At 37.2% G+C, this 18277-nt stretch overlaps 5 protein-coding genes across 9 annotated transcripts; 3 read left to right on the top strand and 2 right to left on the bottom strand.

Moving 5' to 3' along the window:
• The first annotated feature begins 94 nt into the window (after window positions 1-94).
• On the top strand, window positions 95-1976 carry LOC104773176 (single-stranded DNA-binding protein WHY1, chloroplastic). Its single transcript, XM_010497756.3, has 7 exons — window positions 95-450; window positions 672-772; window positions 886-978; window positions 1133-1227; window positions 1307-1380; window positions 1462-1550; window positions 1643-1976. The coding sequence occupies exons 1-7, from the start codon at window positions 210-212 to the stop codon at window positions 1760-1762; spliced, it is 813 nt and encodes a 270-aa protein (XP_010496058.2). The 5' UTR covers window positions 95-209; the 3' UTR covers window positions 1763-1976.
• A 1531-nt stretch (window positions 1977-3507) lies between these two features.
• Window positions 3508-5656, top strand: LOC104773170 (ubiquitin-conjugating enzyme E2 1). The gene is made up of 6 exons (XM_010497752.2): window positions 3508-4049; window positions 4573-4708; window positions 4808-4833; window positions 4921-5010; window positions 5106-5194; window positions 5290-5656. Exons 2-6 carry the CDS (start codon window positions 4584-4586, stop codon window positions 5416-5418), a joined length of 459 nt encoding a protein of 152 aa, XP_010496054.1. The 5' UTR covers window positions 3508-4049; window positions 4573-4583; the 3' UTR covers window positions 5419-5656.
• Window positions 5657-5834: 178 nt separating this feature from the next.
• On the bottom strand, window positions 5835-8879 carry LOC104773161 (putative LRR receptor-like serine/threonine-protein kinase At1g14390). Of its 2 annotated transcripts, none has more exons than XR_015595227.1 (5): window positions 7263-8741; window positions 7058-7179; window positions 6733-6969; window positions 6457-6650; window positions 5835-6366 (listed from the first exon to the last, which is right to left on the bottom strand). XR_015595227.1 is itself a non-coding variant. In XM_010497744.3 (5 exons), exons 1-5 carry the CDS (start codon window positions 8512-8514, stop codon window positions 5995-5997), a joined length of 2187 nt encoding a protein of 728 aa, XP_010496046.2. In that variant the 5' UTR covers window positions 8515-8879; the 3' UTR covers window positions 5835-5994. The 2 variants fall into 2 exon arrangements, 1 of the variants encoding a protein (XP_010496046.2); XM_010497744.3 differs by having other exon boundaries at window positions 6733-6979; window positions 7263-8879.
• A 2128-nt stretch (window positions 8880-11007) lies between these two features.
• On the top strand, window positions 11008-14623 carry LOC104773131 (protein IQ-DOMAIN 28). Of its 4 annotated transcripts, none has more exons than XM_010497682.3 (7): window positions 11008-11217; window positions 11874-12017; window positions 12110-12337; window positions 12433-12621; window positions 12718-12798; window positions 12922-14284; window positions 14378-14623. In XM_010497682.3, the coding sequence occupies exons 2-7, from the start codon at window positions 11928-11930 to the stop codon at window positions 14407-14409; spliced, it is 1983 nt and encodes a 660-aa protein (XP_010495984.2). In that variant the 5' UTR covers window positions 11008-11217; window positions 11874-11927; the 3' UTR covers window positions 14410-14623. The 4 variants fall into 4 exon arrangements, with proteins under 4 accessions (XP_010495984.2, XP_010495995.2, XP_010496004.2 ...); XM_010497693.3 differs by having other exon boundaries at window positions 11015-11258; XM_010497702.3 differs by lacking the exon at window positions 11008-11217 and adding an exon at window positions 11236-11440.
• On the bottom strand, window positions 14594-17117 carry LOC104773154 (putative serine/threonine-protein kinase PBL2). Its single transcript, XM_087508466.1, has 6 exons — window positions 16702-17117; window positions 16091-16437; window positions 15852-15987; window positions 15634-15770; window positions 15422-15545; window positions 14594-15207 (listed from the first exon to the last, which is right to left on the bottom strand). Exons 1-6 carry the CDS (start codon window positions 16763-16765, stop codon window positions 14738-14740), a joined length of 1278 nt encoding a protein of 425 aa, XP_087364592.1. The 5' UTR covers window positions 16766-17117; the 3' UTR covers window positions 14594-14737.
• Between the last annotated feature and the right edge of the window lie 1160 nt (window positions 17118-18277).

The raw sequence follows: 18277 nt of genomic DNA, 5'->3' as shown, positions 1-18277 counted from the left end.
AAAAAGGAAACTTTACATTTATAACTTTTGGGGGCCTATTTGTAATTTTTAAGAACTTAAGAGTAGAAAACAAATTAACGAAAAGTTAATAACTTTTCTTTGTCTCGTCGTCGTCTCACAGAGAGTGTGTTAAAGGAAGCACCTTTTGTCTTCTTCGTAATTCGCAGAGAAGACACTACACTGAGAGAGAGGAACACAAACAAAAAGCGATGTCGCAGCTCTTATCTTCTCCTCCAACGGCGGCCAGCTCCAATCTTCGCTTTCTCTCTTCGTCTTCAGTACTCGTTGCCGGCGGTGTTGGAGTGAAACGGCATGGGGTCGCCTTGAAACCGACGACGAAGACGGTGGAGCTCTCGGTTAAGTCCCGTCAGACGGATTACTTCGAGAAGCAGAGGTTCGGTGACTCTTCTTCTTCTTCTTCTTCTTCGCTTTCATACTCCTCACAAAACGGTGAGTCATCTCAATTTTGGTTACTTTAGGGTTTTAGCTTTGTTTAATTTGGAAATCGGAAGCTTGAATCCAAAAGGGTACTCTTAGTTATGAGAAATTTGTAAGCTTGGAAGCTTGGAATCCAAAAAAGAGAAGTCTTTTCTATATCTAGAGATGGAGCTCGTGTGTGAAACTCCTCAGTAGTTGATGTTTACTTGTGTTCTTTGGTTTCGAATTGATAGCTGAAGGATCGCCAGCTAGATTTTATGTTGGTCATTCGATATACAAAGGGAAAGCTGCGTTAACAGTAGATCCAAGAGCACCAGAGTTTGTGGCTTTAGACGTAAGTCTCTCTCTCCCCCAAAGATCAAATAGCCTCTAATTGTATAACTATGGTTTTGACTTTTGATTTCCCATCTGATTTAATGCTTTTTTTTTTTTTTTTTTTTTTTGTAGTCTGGAGCTTTCAAGTTGTCAAAAGATGGTTTTCTACTGCTCCAGTTTGCTCCTTCAGCTGGTGTTCGACAATACGATTGGAGCAAGAAACAGGTGTGATTGGTTTTTTATCTCTTAACTTCTTCAGATGATCCATTGAGCTGTATTCCTTAAACTTTGTTAAGACCATCTCACTGGATTTGATGTTATGAAGGCAGTCTTTTTCTCTATCATGAATTTGGTAAAGCTTCATGTCAAAATGTTGCAGGTGTTCTCATTGTCTGTTACAGAAATCGGAACTCTGGTTAGCTTAGGCCCGACAGAATCATGTGAATTCTTCCATGATCCATTCAAGGGAAAAAGGTAAACGTCATTACAGTAATGATAGTAGTAGATGCATTCTTATTTGCTTGTTTTTGATCGGTGTGTTTGTTGTATGTAGTGATGAAGGAAAAGTGAGGAAAGTGTTGAAAGTTGAGCCTCTCCCAGATGGTTCTGGTCACTTCTTCAACCTAAGTAAGTCGATAGAAATCTTCTTTTTGTTTCTTGTCTTTAAACTTGGTATCTAACGATTTTGGAGATTCGTCTATGTATTAGGTGTACAAAACAAGCTTTTGAATGTTGATGATAACATTTACATACCAATCACTAGAGCAGAGTTTGCTGTTCTCATCTCTGCTTTCAATGTAAGATCATAAAATCTCTCGTTTTCACATTACATGCGTGCACTTGTGAATAAACATCTTTAACTAAACTTGTATTTCTCCTGTATCGCAAGTTTGTCTTGCCTTACCTTATAGGCTGGCATGCATTTGCAAACCCCATCAAACCAGAAGACGCAAACAAGATGAACAACGCTTCGCCCAACTATGGAGGAGACTATGAATGGAATAGATAAGGAATCTTAGGGATATCAGAGATCATACTACTTTTTTTTGGTTCGCTGATAGCGTTGATCTCTGTTCGTAGAATCGTAGGTAGCAGAAGAGACTAAACTAGTATTTTTTTGGTTTTTCCAGTCTTTTTTGACCAAACGTGGAAGTGCATTTGTGTTGTCTCTCTCGGTTGTACCTCAAAACAATAGTCAATTGATATCTTTATTTTAGCTGTTATTTGATTTGAGAGCAAATGTCATAGCATTGGGAGTCCGAGTGATCCAAATGCTCAGGCTTGGAGGTGAGGCTTGAAGGGTTTGTCTAAAGATATTGGAGAAAGCGAGAGTGCAAGACGAGCAAAGCACAAACCTCTCTCTTTAGTAACTATCACTCTACTCGACTACTCCTTTGGTTTGGGTCTGGGTTTTTGTCCGGTTAGCAATGGTTTATTTTGGGTGCATCTCATCATAAAGTATGATAATTAGAAAAATATGGATAAATAAAATAATGTTCTCTTCATGTCATCTTTACAATTTAAAGAATCACATTTATCCAACAAGTTAAGTTAAGTCAATACAAATATCACATTACGCATTGACAATAATCAAATTTATGGAATAGAGAGCAAACTAAGGAAAATAACACAGTTGATGGAAGAAGCAATAAGATCACATTGTGCATTGAAAAATAATTAGCAAATTAATCTATTGAAGAAGCAATAAGATCACATTTATGCATTGACAATAAGCAAATTAATTTATTGAATAGAGAACAAACTCGGAAAAAAAACAGACAGAAAATCCGATGGACTTTTCCCAAAAAGCATCAGAAACCAGATTCTCTGACTTGGTTTTGGGGTCAAATGTCAACAGTGCTCGACGAGACACATGATCACTAAACAACAACTTCTTCTTATTATTCTTGTTCTCTCCATCTAAAAATGCTAGTGGATGGAGGACGCATCGTGTTGAGACATCAAAGAACATTTCACATATATGCAGATCGATGGAACAAATTTTGTCCCAAGTATTGTTGCTTGAATTGAACGACCATATCACTTGGTAATGGTAGTCCATAGTATACTGGGATAGGGATACGCACAAGCGGTTGTCAAGGTTGCACTTGCACATGACGATCTCTGAAGGATTGGAATTGGCAAAGGGAACTTTAGAGATGACTTGAAATGCTTCGGTGTGGGGATCGAAAGATACAATTTTTGTTTATCTTATTTTAGTCATTATATAAAAATAACTAACCGTCGTGTGTGAACTAACATATCTCACGGAGCCCTTGGGAAGAAAAGCCAGACATAAACCATGTATCTCACCGAGCTCTTTTTTTTTTTTTTTTTTTTTTTTGTAGAAATTTAACACTTTTCCTTCGTTCTTTTTTTTGGTAAAAATGTGAAGAATATTTCGAACACTTCCCTTTTGTTTTCAAAAATCCATATTATCAAGACGATCTTATAGGGATTTCCATCAAATCATAAATTTACATGCACGAATCTTCAAAACATGATATAGGTTTGTCCGCCTATTAATCATGAACAAGCAAATAATTAATAAGGGTTTTAAAAGAGCTTTATGTAGTGCCTTGTCTGAGAAGTTAGATTTTGCATGCAAAATTGAAGAATTGTTTCCTTTCAATTATTACAAAGGGAATCAAATTTGTTCTTAAAAATATATGTATATATAAATAATGAAAAAGCTACGAAGTTAGACAACTCGAATCTAATACTTAAAATGAAATGGATAGACCACGAGAAATTAACAAACAATAAAGAAGAAGTTTACATTATAGATAGAGAGTAAACTCTTGACTTCCTTGAGTTTAACGAACTCTAATCTCTGGGTTTAAAGCAATGAGCAATAAGCACTAATCTCTGGTTAACTAACTCTAATCTCTGGTTAACTAACTCTAATCTCTGGTTAACTAACTCTAATCTCTGTGTTTAAGTGTCCGGTTAATGGGTACAGTTCGCCCTAACGGTTAAATCCGGTTAGGAGAAACTCACTCGCTCGGTCGTCCAAAGGGCAAAGCAAATCCAACTCAGAGGAGCCAAGTTTCTAGAAGATCATTCCCCCCCCCCCCCCCCCCCCCCTTCACTGCGTACATTCTAGTTCTTACCTCCATTTCTCTCATCGCACGGTGAAATCGAGAAATCGCCGATCTTTGATTCGATCGGGAAGCTTCTCTGATCACCGGCGGTCAATGCCGCGGACACAGATGTTTGCTTGAAGAAACCTCTTCTCGCCGCGATCTTAGCCTCTCCTCCGGCTTTTTTACCCGACAGCGAGATCTGTTTCCACGGTACCCTTTTCATCTGATCTTCAATCCTCGTTGTCTCTTTGCTGGATCCGTGGATTTTACTTTCATTTGAGCTGTTTCTTGTCATTTTTTGGTGAATTGATTCGATCTTAAGCTCTTTCTAGACTAAAGTCTTAGTCTTTAATGTTTGTTTCTAGGCTTGTTAGGTGTTATATAGGTCGTGGACTTCTTAGGTAGATTCGAATCTAGTACATATTTAGCAGTTTTAGCATCGCATACCTGTACCTGTGAAAAGTTAGTTTTTCTAGGCTCAAGTCTTAGTCTTTAATACAAGTTTCTCCCATATTTTGCAGTTGATGTTTGTTTCTAGGCTAGTTAGCTTTTATGTAGGTCGTGGACTTCTTTGGGAGATTTGAATCTAGTACATATTTAGCAGTTTTAGGTTTTAGCATACCTGAACATGTGAAAAGTTAGTTTATTTGACCATGTTCAGTAGTAATTCCAAGATTCATAGACGTTTTTGAGACCTCAGAATGATGAATATTTGGGTTGATTTCTTATTTAGACTAAAGGAGGATGTCGACTCCAGCAAGGAAGAGGTTGATGAGGGATTTCAAGAGGTTGCAGCAAGACCCACCTGCGGGTATTAGTGGTGCTCCACAAGACAACAACATTATGCTCTGGAATGCTGTCATATTTGGGTAATGTAACAAGGATCTTAGATACTGAGTTAATAAATATTCTGAAAACATTGTCGTTTCTGTACTTACTTAGACTCTGTTTGTTTCTAAATTTTGCAGGCCTGATGACACACCATGGGATGGAGGTAAGGTTATGTTTATGTTGTTGCAATTTGAAATTTTGGGAACGTGAAAAGTGGTGTGTTCTTATGTCTCTTTCTTGATGCTGGCAGGTACTTTCAAACTCTCACTGCAGTTCTCTGAAGATTATCCAAATAAACCACCAACAGTTCGGTTTGTTTCACGGATGTTCCATCCAAATAGTAAGTCATAGAGATACAACATTTCTTCTCTCCATCTGGTTGATGTTTAACTTTTTGCTCCAATTAACCTTCTTTTTTCTATATCTGTTGTGCAGTTTATGCAGATGGGAGTATTTGCTTGGACATTCTACAAAACCAGTGGAGTCCAATATATGATGTTGCTGCTATACTTACCTCCATCCAAGTAAATTCAAAATGCCCTACTGATATCTTACAATGCCCTTAAATATTGGAATTACTCTCTTCTTTTCTAATCTGTTTTTCCCTTTGCTATTGCAGTCCTTGCTCTGCGACCCTAATCCGAATTCTCCTGCAAACTCGGAAGCTGCTCGGATGTACAGCGAAAGCAAGCGTGAGTACAACAGAAGAGTGCGTGATGTTGTTGAGCAAAGCTGGACTGCTGACTAGTAGTAGTCAGTCGTGAGCTTTGTAGCTCTCTCTCCTTTCTCTGTTTCACTCAATGTCACCATTCAGCAACAGCTTCCTTCTCTTTTCAATTATGTCTTGTGTTTCCAAAACTCTTTAAGTGATTCGATGCTTTGATGGCTGGTTCTATGTAACCCAACATCCTTGAAAAAAACAACTATGTACCAAACCAACTAAATTATTCACTTTTGTGTATATATATATGTATTACGTTTTTCTTGCTAGGTACGAAAAACAACTTTGTATTCAAGTTCAAAACTGTTGTGCTATGAAAGTTTTTAAGGGCTTTGGTCTTCTCGTTCTATTGCTCATTCATTGCTTTGCTTTCTTTGTGACGATAATCCCATTTCTACCCCAAAAACTGATGCTTGACATGATGAGATTGGTAACCACAAGTATTAGTAGTTCCAATATAATGTTTGCTTCTTTTTGAGTTGTTATAAAAGTCTCGTCTCTTTCGATGAGAATTACATTCATCTTGTTATATGGTTATTAACCGTTTCTTTGCTTCCTTCAGTGATGATGATTTTACATACAGTATTTCTTTTACATCTACGATTACGAACCACCAAGCCCGAGGTTCCCACTGCTTGTCCATCCTTGTTGCACTTGAATCGTGTATTGCAGATTCCATACAACATCCTCTATCGATGGCCGCTTCCCTTGATCTTCACAAAGACAGTTAATTGCAAACTCAACTGTGGTTCTCAATGACTCATATGCATATGTTCCTCTCACACACGGATCTGCCAAGCTTCGCAACACCGATGGTTCGTCTCTTAAACCATTCTCCAGCTGAAGCTTCAAACTTCCTAACTCTGAAGATGCAGCCGCTAGTACTTTGCCTGTGATGATCTGAAGTAGTATCACTCCAAACTGGTACACATCTTCTTTCTCTCCATCTTCATTACTAGGGCTCTCCGCTCCAACCTGTAAAGCCCCCAAATGATTCTATATCATGAGATTAAAATCAATAATAGTAAGCTAAGTCTTGGTTATCTCTGGTTTGCATATTTGTACCTTGGATGGTAAAGGAATAGTATAATTACTGAGTTTTACAGTGAGTGTTTCATCAAGTAAAATATTCTCTACATCCAAATTGTTCCCATATATTCCTGGTGCCACTCCTGTGTGCAAGAACTGTATTCCTCGAGCTACTCCAATGGCTGTAGACATTCTCTGAGGCCATTTAAACACCTCTTTCTTTCTCCAATCTGTCAAAAAAATAATTCAAACTATTAGTTTTCCATCAAAAGTCAAATATCTTCAAATCGAATTATCTTTTTCAGGTAGTACCGGTGAGGTAATCCCTCAAAGACCCGTTAGAGATGTATTCTTGGACGATGAAAATGGTGCTCCCGGCGTATGGATGATGATCTTGATAAGTACCAATACAGTGTCCAAGAACACTGACCAAATGCATATGCCTTAGCTTTGATAAAACTTCCATTTGTTGAGCCAAATTTTGTGTTGAAGTCTTCTGTTTTAGCTTAATACACCTCACTGTCACTGCTATGCCTTCTCTAAGGCAACCTTTATACAGCTGTTTAGAAATTAGATATACTGATTAAATAGACTCAGAGCAAGTTTATATCATGTCGTATTAACAATTTTCATTTACCTGTTCTCCACAGAGATTCGCTGCATCAAAATTGTTGGTTGCTTCTTCCAGTTCCTCCAAAGAGAAAACTCGGTACGGTGATAGACCAATCACCGCGGATCTCATTGTTTGCGGTACTCGTCCTACATTTGAAATACTCAAGCTAGTTAAGTTAATGGGTGGTGAAAACTTGATTCAAGATTTCAAAGTAATAACGTTGCATTACTTGCATCTGGTACTGTCTTTGATGTGGTGGACCTGGTGTTGGTGCTGCAAACAGAGACCTTATCGACATTGTTTGCTTCAAATGGCTCTTCCTTTGATCCTGATTTTCTCATCCTAAACAAAACCAAGCCAGCCAAAACCGCTGAAACGAGGATCACACCAATGACAATGCCAATCACCAATCCAAGTTCTATTCCTGTATCTTCTTCTTTCTTTTCTTGATCCTTAGTGTCAGACTTCACAGCAGCCACTGCTTGCTTTGCTTCGTTTTCGCAGAAGGTTACTGGACGCTGATATTTTGCAGAAGGAGAACCATTTACAGACAAGCAATTAAATGTGAAGAGCACTGTCTGGTTATGAAAACTCTTGGAAGATAAGCAAGATGGAAGCTTCCCAGTCAGAAGATTCCGAGAAACATCTAATATTCTAAGCTTGGAGCTGCATAACGATGAACTTGGAAGTGATCCACTCAACAAGTTCTGTGACAAACTTAGATTCTGAAGCGAAGGAAGCGAAAACAGGAGTCTTGGGATTGAACCAACGAACTTGTTGGAGGAAAGATCCAGGCTTTGAAGCATATTCAGCTTCTTGATCTGTTCTGGAATCTTAGATCCAAAAGAGTTGTTCCTTAATGAAACAGTGATCAAATTACTTGCTAGTGAAGTAACAACTTCAGGACCGAGTTTATTACCGCCTAAATTCAGCTCTTGAAGATTCGACAATCCTCTGAGATCAGGAACACTTCCATTAAACAGATTATTGGCTAGAACAAGACTTCTCAGATTCTTCAACGACGAGATCTCTTTAGGAATTTTCCCAGTGATGAAATTGGAACTAAGATTGAGAGATTGAAGAGACGAAGATAACCTGATGATTTTCGAAGGGAGAGGACCAGAGATGCCAAGAGAGACAAGAGACAAAGTCTTTAAGTTTGAGAGTTTTGTAACAACAGTGAAGAGCGAGTCACTGGAGAATCTCCCAGGGAGCTTAACGGTTCTGTTTCCTGTGACGGTTAATTCGGTTACGTGACCGTTGAAACAGAGGATTTTGAAAGAAGGAGAAGGAGGAAGGTAGCAGAAACTGGTCAAGTTGGTCCATGATCGAAGAACCGGTGGATACTGTAAATGCTTTTGGATTTCTAATAGAGTTCTTGATTCACTTGACGTTAGCTGTGATTCTGAGAGTGATGGCAGAAGAAGAAGAAGGATAAGGAAAGTGAAAGTAAAGGTTTGGCTATTAGAAGAATTATGCATTTTCTCTGGAAACGATTACAGAGAAAGAAAGAAAGAAAGAAAGATTAGAGGAACAGAGAGATTATTAGTGTGAGTTGATTAGTGGTAGTATTAAAAAAAAAAAAAAAGAGGTGTTTTGTACATAAATTCTTGAGATCTTTTTTAGATCAGAGGCAGATTTTCTCGGGAAAATGGCAAAGAAAGTATAATAAAAACAATGTTCTGGGACAGAGCAAGAAAGGAAAAACAAGTTTTTAAGTGGAGAGAAGAAGACATTAATAAATACAAATTTTTTTTAGTGTTCATCATCTTTTGTTGATTGTTTCACATTGACAGACTGTTTTACTGCTTCGAAGAAAGTGATGAATTAGAGATCCTTAAAATACGTAAAATCCACATGACATATCGGACTATTTATCTACTTTCTTTGATCCAAAATTGCCACAATTAGATTTTATTATTTATATTTACTTCAACTTGTTATTATAACTAATTTCTCTGTAATGTTCAGACCTTTATATTTATTACTATAACGATGCATTCATTGGATAGATGCATAGACATGCACCAACCTATACAATACATACATGTTTGACGAATAAATGTTTCTAGTTGTACTTCTCTCGATCTCTTCCCCAAAGTTAAAAATTCTTCCATCTTTACAGATCAAGGATCAACAAATATTTATGGAGAAGCGTTTCTTCTAATAAATTAGCGACCAGTGTAAATGACTAATTTGTAATGAAGTACTATTATGTAGTCAAAGTCAACTAGGGAGCAAGCTTTGTTTTTTTACAGTTGACCACGAAGTTCCACGTCGCGGGTTGAAGCAGTCTCACTTGCTAACTAAAATACCTCTCGGTCAACGTAATGGTCGACGTTTTGATCAGATCACGCCGATCATTACCAAAGTCACCGTGGCTATACAAACCTCATGTAAAAGAATTACATGTCCTAATTATCCAAATCTTTACACCATATATATGAATATATATGATCATCTTATAGATTATTTAATACTACATCGTACTTTTTTTTTGCATGATCATCAAACCAACCAAACAAAAATAATACTGCAAACTAATTTGACCAATATATTTTGTAATCATCGCACTATTATTGATTATATATTGAGATGTTTAATTATTTGTCGGTGAGTAAGTTTAATTAGGAATTGAGGTGTCGTTTTGTTTTTGTGTGTTTTAGAAAGTGTTAAGAGATTCTAACAAAATGTTCCGCCGTGTTTCTTTTTGGTGTGATGAACTGTCCATTACCTTTTCTTCTTTTTATTCTTTATACATCTAACTCTTAATGTTCTTCTTTAAGTGGCCTGACTTACGATCTTAGATTCCTAATTAAAAGAAGTTTGGTTGTAGCAACCAAAAAGTTCGGTTATATAAGCTAACACCAAACAGCAAATATTCATCGAAGTTAAAATTTGGTGTACACAAAAGTTTGAAGTTCAAAACCCCTAAGGTTTTTATCAGAAGCACTCGAAAACATACAAAAAAAAAAGCTGATGATGAGACTCAAAATTAAACCATATTTTGCCAAAGTTTCCAAGTAGTCATGATTGAAAGATGTATACTTAAAAAAAAAAAAAAAAAAAGGCAAGGGTAGATAAAATGCTAGTTAGCAGGCACAGCACATGCATCTGCCTTTGTAATAAGCGGCACTGCCAATACATCAATTAATATTAGTGTACAACATGCATTTCTTCTTCTAAAATATCTTCTCAAATAACTTACTACTAAGCATTATTTATCTTTGGGCTTACAGGCTTGTTAAAGTTCAAACCCCCATCCATATGTATCAAACTCACACTTTAGGCCCAAACACATGCATGCATTTTAAGTCAATCCATATACTTATGTCTGTTATATAATTCAGAACATTTAATATTTTACCAAACACTTACACTTGTTAAAAAGTCTGAATTGAATTCAATATCTAGTAGAATCAAGCTCTTTTTTTTTTTTTTTTGTCATCATTCACTTACGTTTTTTCCAACTAGGAGTCGAAATCACATACTTAAAAATATACAAAAATGGTATCACCAACCATTTGTACTAAAAGGATTTGAAACAATATATGATCACATTTAAATCTGTTTGTCTGTTGTGTGATAAAGTAAAATTTTAGTTGTTGTAACGGACAAATGAAATTTTATCTAGATAGTTAGAATACAATACAATATCATCAAGAGCTGTTTACGACTTTAAAAAAATTGTTAAAGTACAAGACGTTTGGATTTAGCGGACTAACCACTTGGATAATGACACCCTTAAAATTGTTGATTCTTATTTTCTTTTCAAAGCAATCAATCATCATCATCCAACGTTATGATCCAAATAAAAAAAAGTGAGGGCAGTTACGTAAAATCAACGTTATTTGACTCCTTTAATTTGGGCCCAGAAAAGGCCTAGTTTTAAGACTTTGCTGCCAACACATCATTCCAAAAACGACGTCACTTTTGGACCGAAATTAATTTCGTCCATTCCTTTATTTTGTTCTAATTAATAAAATAAATTAATTAATTAAATGAACTCTCTGTCATCTTCTTCTTTCGCTATCAGTGGAACCGTTGGGAGAGACTTCACTGTGTGAGAGAGAGAGAGAGCTACTATGCTTCTTATAGCCTTTTTAGGTCATTGATCGATCTTTGTTCTGGCGACTTTTAAGGACAACATTCGAAGAACAAGCTGTGTTTTAAAAAAGAGTTTGGTACTGATCAATCATTTTAGCTTGCATTCAATTCTTCTGAGGTTGACGTTTTTTTTTTTAACACTATTTTGCAATAAGATTTTTTTTTTTTTGTCTTTGCCTTTTGATTTCTCTACCCAGATCTGATTTATTTCTCTCTGAATTTGTTAGAAAGATTTGATTTTTATTTTGGTTATTTGCTCAATTGGAAATCTTACAGAGCTCCCTGCAACTAATTTTTTAGGTTTTTGTTTCTATTTTTGTTTTATTTTAATATCTGAATCATCAGGATTTTTGCTCTGCTGTCTTCAAGATCTCTACTTTTATTCTTCACTTTATTTAATGCGTCGGTGGATTCGTTCTACTTTTATGTTATATCACTGATTCACTGAACCCAATGGCTTTAGCTGATGGACTGTGCTAGCTACTGTGTGTTTTTAGGGTTTATATATTCTTGATGATCTTTTTTACTGGTTTTTGCTTTTGGGTTTTGGGAATTATAACTTGTTGAATGTTACACCACCTCATGTTCAATGCTCTTTGTCTATGGTGCTTTGTTTTACTTGAAATTCACTGACTTTTAGCTTGTAACTTTGCTTGTGATGATGTGAATTTTAGAGATTTAGCATGTTTCTTTTGCTTGTGAAAATTCACAGACTTGACTTCTTCTTCGGCAGGTTTCTTCAGTTTAGCAACTTTCTATTTTCAAACGCCATCTTGCTCTGTTAAGGATGGGAAAGACTCCTGGTAAATGGATCAAGACTTTGCTTCTCGGGAAGAAGTCTCCCAAGTCGAGTTTAGAGAACCGAAGCCAGAAACTGGTAAAGAATATGGGAATTTTTAGTTTATTTGTTTCCCTTTAAACATATGTGGATACTTCTAACCAAGAACGTGCTATTCGTTATGTACTAAGGGATCTGCTAAGAAAGAAGAGCTGGTAGTATCGGTGACAGAAGATTTGTCAAACTTAACGGTTGATCCACCAGTGGTTTCATCACAACCAGTTCCGGCTTCTTCTGCTCAAAATGTGGCAAACAATGGCGATGAGTCGAAGGATAATCTCGAGTCAGGGAATGACTTGGGAGAAATCGAGCTTGAACGAGCTGCAATTAAGGTTCAAGCTACTTTCAGAGCTCATCAGGTACTTATTCTTTTGCCGTAGTAAAGACAAATCTACCTGAATAGTTTTGAAACATATAAGATTCTGGTAATGATGTTTTGGTTCTTCTACTGAAGGCGCGTAGAGCATTTCGGACCCTTAAAGGTATCATCAGGCTCCAGGCATTTATCCGTGGTCACCTGGTCAGAAGACAAGCCATTGCAACATATTCGTGTATATTTGGAATTGTGAAGTTTCAGGCTCTTGTTCGTGGCCAGAAAGCTAGATCTTCAGATAATGGGATTGTATTTCAGAAAACACATATGGTAGGATTTCTTTGTCACGCCTTGATTTACATAGTTGGCTGATTTTGTAGGCGTGTCATGTTTTTTATTAAGCTGTAATTTTCTTTCTTCTTTTAGGTAGCCGGTGATTCGGAAGCTTTGCAATCGAACACGTATAGTTGGATGGACAATCCCACAAAGTTCGTCTTTGTTAATCAGGTATTTTTAACTTATGTTTCAAGGTGCTTGGTGGAATAATAAGTTTCATAACTCCTGCTTGATAAACCTGCATTTACCAATCCTGCAACATAACGTGTGTTATCTGTTTCTCTGATTTTTCAGCTTCTAGCTTCTTCAGCAACTGCATTGCCTCTGAAGATCCAATATGGTCCTGAGGAACCTAACTCAGCCAAGGTTTGGCTTGTACGCTGGACACAATTGCAAGTTTGGTCATCTGGCTCACGAGTAGCTAGGGTTGAGATTCCAAAATCTCAGTCAAAGAAGCGAAATTATGAAGCTGTGGTTGAAGCAGATAAGGCAAGGCCAAAGCGAGGTATCAAGAAACCATCTGGTCCAAATAGTGGAACTGGTGCCATCCGTTCTTCAGCTGAAAGTGATAAACCTAAACGAAATGTGAGGAAGGCTTCCACGCTTAGTAAAGATGCCGTGAGAACTGAGAGTAACAAAGCTAAGCCCCATTCTAGAAAAAGTAGAGGCGTTTCAAAGAAGGAGGTATCTCCTTTGGAAATTAAAGATGAGAAGCCCAGTCCTAGTCTCAAAAGGTCTTCTCTTTCAAACGGATCAAAGAAAGCCACCCTTAGATCTGCTGAGAAGAAGAAGAAAGATACTGCTGATTCTGTGCAGATTGAGCATGAAGAGAAAGTTTCAGAGAAGGTTCTTGAAGGAGGAGACAATATTGAGTTGGCTGAAACGGAGAAAAGTACTCTAGATTCTGTGCAGATAGAGCCTGAAGGGAAGGTTCTTGAAGGAGGAGACAATATTGAGATTGCTGAAATAGAGAAAGATACTGCAGATACTGTGCAGATAGAGCCTGAAGGAAAGGTTTCAGGGAAGGTTCTTGAAGAAGGAGGTAATATTGAGGTTGCTGAAAAGGAAAAAGATATCACAGATTCTGTGCGGATAGAGCCTGAAGGGAAGGTTCTTGTAGGAGGAGATAATATTGTGTTGACTGAAAAGGAGAAAGATAACACTGATGCAGTTCCGGTGGAGCTTGATGTTGTACAAGATGAGAACTCACCGGTTTTGGATAAACTGGAGGAAGATGAACCCAAAACTGCAGAGACCAATGATAAAGGTGATGACCTCAAATGTTCAGAGGTTGAGATAAGCTCTGAGAACAGTAATGTTTGTTCTGATAACACAAAACCTACTGAAAGAAGAGCATTGCTGCCTGCAAAAATTGACAATCAAGATCACGGACTTACGCATAGCGGACGAAAAATCCCTAGCTACATGGCCCCAACTGCATCTGCAAAAGCCAGAGTCAAAGGAGAAAGCTCTCCGAGGTTTTCCCTTGAGAAGACTGAGATAAATGGGTCAGTGCGACGCCATTCACTGTCATCTCCAGCCAATGGTCAGCTGAGTACTACTACCATGTCTCCAAGGGCTCACAAACTTCTCCTAGCCTCAGCCAAAGGATCTATGAATGGTGACAAATCTCTTACTTCTTCCAAGGACATAACTCGTAAGCAAGACTCAAATTTACACGATTCTTTTAAAAGTTTTAAGCTTTACTTAAATAATTAACCTCATAACCCATTTTTCTGTATTGTATCAGACAAGTCAACAAGAAGTGACTGGAAACGGTGAAGGCTCAGGCAAAAGAGAGTGTCATCTCATCATCTTACATGGTCGAATTCAATTACTTAGTGTGTTTCCTCTGCTTTTTGGTTTGGTTTGGTGAGTTTAGAGTGTGGTCAGTGTTCATGTTAATAACATCCTTTTCATATATGTTGCTTCAGTTTACTCTGATATGTTTGAAGACACAAAAAGGTTTGAGTAAATAGTTTCATCTTTGTATACATCTATTCATTCACTCCTCTCTAATTACACAGATATACCTAAATCTCAACCACTCCATTTTACATATATTATACATACAAACTTATGAGCAAGAGCATTCCTTCGATCAGTGCTTTCATCTTACCCGAGGAGGTTTGTTGTAAGAAGGTAAAGGCGATGCACTGGGAGTTACGTTGTGCAGCGGCCGATCCTGAGAATATCTTACCGGAGATTTCTGCACAGGAGAGGCATGATGAGACCTTGGAGATTCCATATGGGTGTGTTTGGTTCCAGGTTTAGCAACAGATTCTAGCTGTTCTAATGTGACTAAAACCTCTGACATTTTCGGCCTGAGCTTTGCATCGGGATTTAAGCATTGCAACGCGAGATTAGCAGCTGTGAAAGCTCCCTTTTGTGGATATTGACCCCCTAGTTTCGTGTCCATTATGCGAAAAAGCTTCCTCTTATCACCAAGGTACGGTGTTGCCCAATCCACAAGACTATATTCGCTTCCCCCGTTTGAACTGTCCATGGCACGTCGTCCTGATATTAGTTCCAGTAGTACAACCCCGAAGCTGTACACATCACTCTTTGCAGTCAATCTACCTATATGGAGGATGAAGATGAGCTTTCAGAAAGTGTCAATGAAACCGAAACAATCTAAAAGTCAAAGATATTTGGTTAAGCTTTTCAAGATCAGTAAGTCAAAGCTTTGAAACATTCTTGGAAAAAAAGCTTGTGAAGTGTTCTCACACAGAAACTGATAAAACCTATTTTCGTGGTTTTGTCAATAGTTTATTGCCGCGTATATGGAACAAACCTGTGGCGACGTATTCAGGAGCTGCATAGCCATGAGTACCCATGACCTTTGTTGACACATGTGTATTATCACCAGTTGGACCTGCTTTCGCCAAACCGAAATCCGAAAGTTTAGCATTGAAGTCCTGCATTAAGACACAGTTCCTAACCGTTAAGAATCATAAGCGAATCCCAAAAGCTGTTGAAAGAGAGTTTTTTGCTAGGGTTTATTACAGAGTCGAGTAGAATGTTAGCAGCTTTGAAGTCTCTGTATATCACTTGTGACTTCGCTTCATGAAGAAAAGTTAGCCCTTTAGCTGCACCTACTGCTACTTTCATCCTTATCGCCCATGTAAGTGGCTGCGCACCACCTGCAAGGACCATGAAACTAAGAAACTGCCAAGCTTCAACCATGAATTCAAGAACATTGTTGAATTGTAGAAAACACATACGTCTAAAAAGATGATTCTCCAAGCTTCCTTTGGGCATGAACTCATATACAAGAAGCCTGTTTTCTCCTTCAGCGCAATACCCAATTAGTAATACAAGATTAGGGTGACTAAGTTGACCAAGATAGTTTACTTCAGTCTGAAAGAAAAAAAAACCAAAACAACATCTCAGTGTCAGCAAAACAACCACACACACAGATCAATCATGGTGAACAGAAAAAGGGAGAAGAAACGGTACTTACCAACCACTCTTTATGACCTTGAAAGCCTTCAGGCTTAAGCTTCTTAACAGCAACAACGATTCCAGAACCAGGTCGTGAAGCAGTGAGAGTTGATTGATCAATCCATCCTTTGAATACACAACCAAAACCTCCTTCCCCAAGTACACTATCAGGACGAAAGTTCTTAGTTGCGTTCTTCAGCTCGTTAAAAGTAAAAGCTTTTAGGTTTGGCGATGAAAGTATCTCTCCTTCTGTCCTAAGTGCTGGTAATGGTCCTAAACTACTATCTGTGCTGTAAGAAGCTGTGCTTAGTCCTGAAGGTGCCGTTGAACGGCTTGTCTTGCTCGAAACTTTAGTGGATGAAGCAGCTACACCCAAAAATGATCAATCAAACATACGAACACTAATACGGATATAAACGTTGACAGACACAAGTAATAAAACAGAGGAATTCGAAAAGTTTGACTTTTTGATGATGATCCAGAGATGATGAACAAATAACTTAAAAAGTTACAAAGATTTTAACTCTGACCCGCAAAACTATTCTTAAAAAAACCATTTTGAGAATTAAAGAAGAAATCTCCGAGAAACTTAACATAGAAACCAAAATAAGTAGGAGATGAACTAATTACCGGAATTAGCATGGGAGCTATGGTTGCTATCCACTTTAGCTGATGAACCTAAGCAATTACCCATTTCAGATAAGACCCCAATATGGAGAGACAAAGCTACTGTTCTCTTGGAACAATGGAAACAGATGATTTAAGACAAAAGAACAGAGTCTCGAAGAAACCAACAACACAAAACAAGCTTTGTTTTCTTGTACAATAGTTTTTATCTTTTATAGTCTTAACGGCGGCGCAGTGTCTGCCTAGCTGAATATATGTACACGCAAATAGAATGAAAAATATTACAACATGAGAGGAAAATCTAAAAAAAGGAGAGAAGAAGGAACAAGGAAGGTGAAGAACATGGGATCAGAAGCCAAAGTACATAAATGATACAAAGTCGTCGTGTCCTTCTTGTTTTGATTCTCAATTCTCATAATAGTTTATGAAAATGACAAAAATGCCCTCAAGTAGAGAGACTATTATGAGGATAGTTTTGTAATTTTTATGTTATAAGTACGGTAACGTCATGCTCACGCCAATGAATGTCGGATTATATTAAAATTATGCGACAGCTTTGCCGATGGATTCATTCAGTAATCTCGAGTGATAATTACTATGGAAAAAGTCGTATTCACATCTATTATCGTCAGATATTATCTTGTGTCACTCAGATTTTATTATACGAAGATATTCAAATTCTTCAGATATGAATATATTAATTCATAATCATAATTAACTAACTCAGGTTACAATTAAATTCATATTAAAATAGTTTATTACTATTTTGTTAGAACACGTTTTGATAAATCTATAATATAGTTCCAGTATGGAACAAAAAAAATAAAATTATATGGTATTGGTTTGTTGTTTTATTCCAATTCCAGTGATGGTCGTCGTTGACGTCTGTTAAGGGACAAAAGAGTGGTGGGTCTCTGGATCGCCCACATCGTTGAAATTTTGATGGCTATTTTGGCAATAATACTTGCTATATATCGTTCACAATTTTTAGTAGATAACGTACCCTTTTAATCAAGCCATCATTCAGTATAGCAAAGGTATTTAATAGCGATCGAGGGATATCAGTTTTTTGTTGTTGGTGAAGATTAAAAATTCAGTATATCATTTGACGCCGAATACCAAAACTATATTCTTCAGATTTGGGCAGAAGTATGTACCTGCGATGCGAAGAGTCATATATAGACTCACAATATCAGATGAAAAACTTTTTTTTTTTCTTTTATCAAATCAAATGAAAAACAGCGAAGAAATTAAGATAGTGTGCTTGGAGCTGAAGTTTAAACACTAAAAAAACCGATCTCCAATTTAAAAACTTGTGCCGACAGCGTTTATACATACACTGATACACAGTATTTAACAAATCCATCATATTGATAACAAATATTGTGGTATTTTCGTCTTGTAGTTGGCCAGATGATGAATGATAGAAGTTAATATCACATACAAATAGAGAGATTCAACTTTCAAACTAATATGTTATCTTTTAAACGTCGAAGTATATGTATCATAACGATGTGTGTTAGTAGTTAGTACTGAATAATCAGATCATGGATAACTAAACAAGTAGACTCGCAGTAGA

Source organism: Camelina sativa, chromosome 3 (assembly GCF_030686135.1).
Source record: "Camelina sativa cultivar CO46 ecotype springtype chromosome 3, ASM3068613v1".
Lineage (NCBI taxonomy): Eukaryota > Viridiplantae > Streptophyta > Magnoliopsida > Brassicales > Brassicaceae > Camelina > Camelina sativa.
The sequence above is the reverse complement of the archived record's forward strand: the minus strand, read 5'-3'. Positions and strand labels throughout refer to the sequence as shown.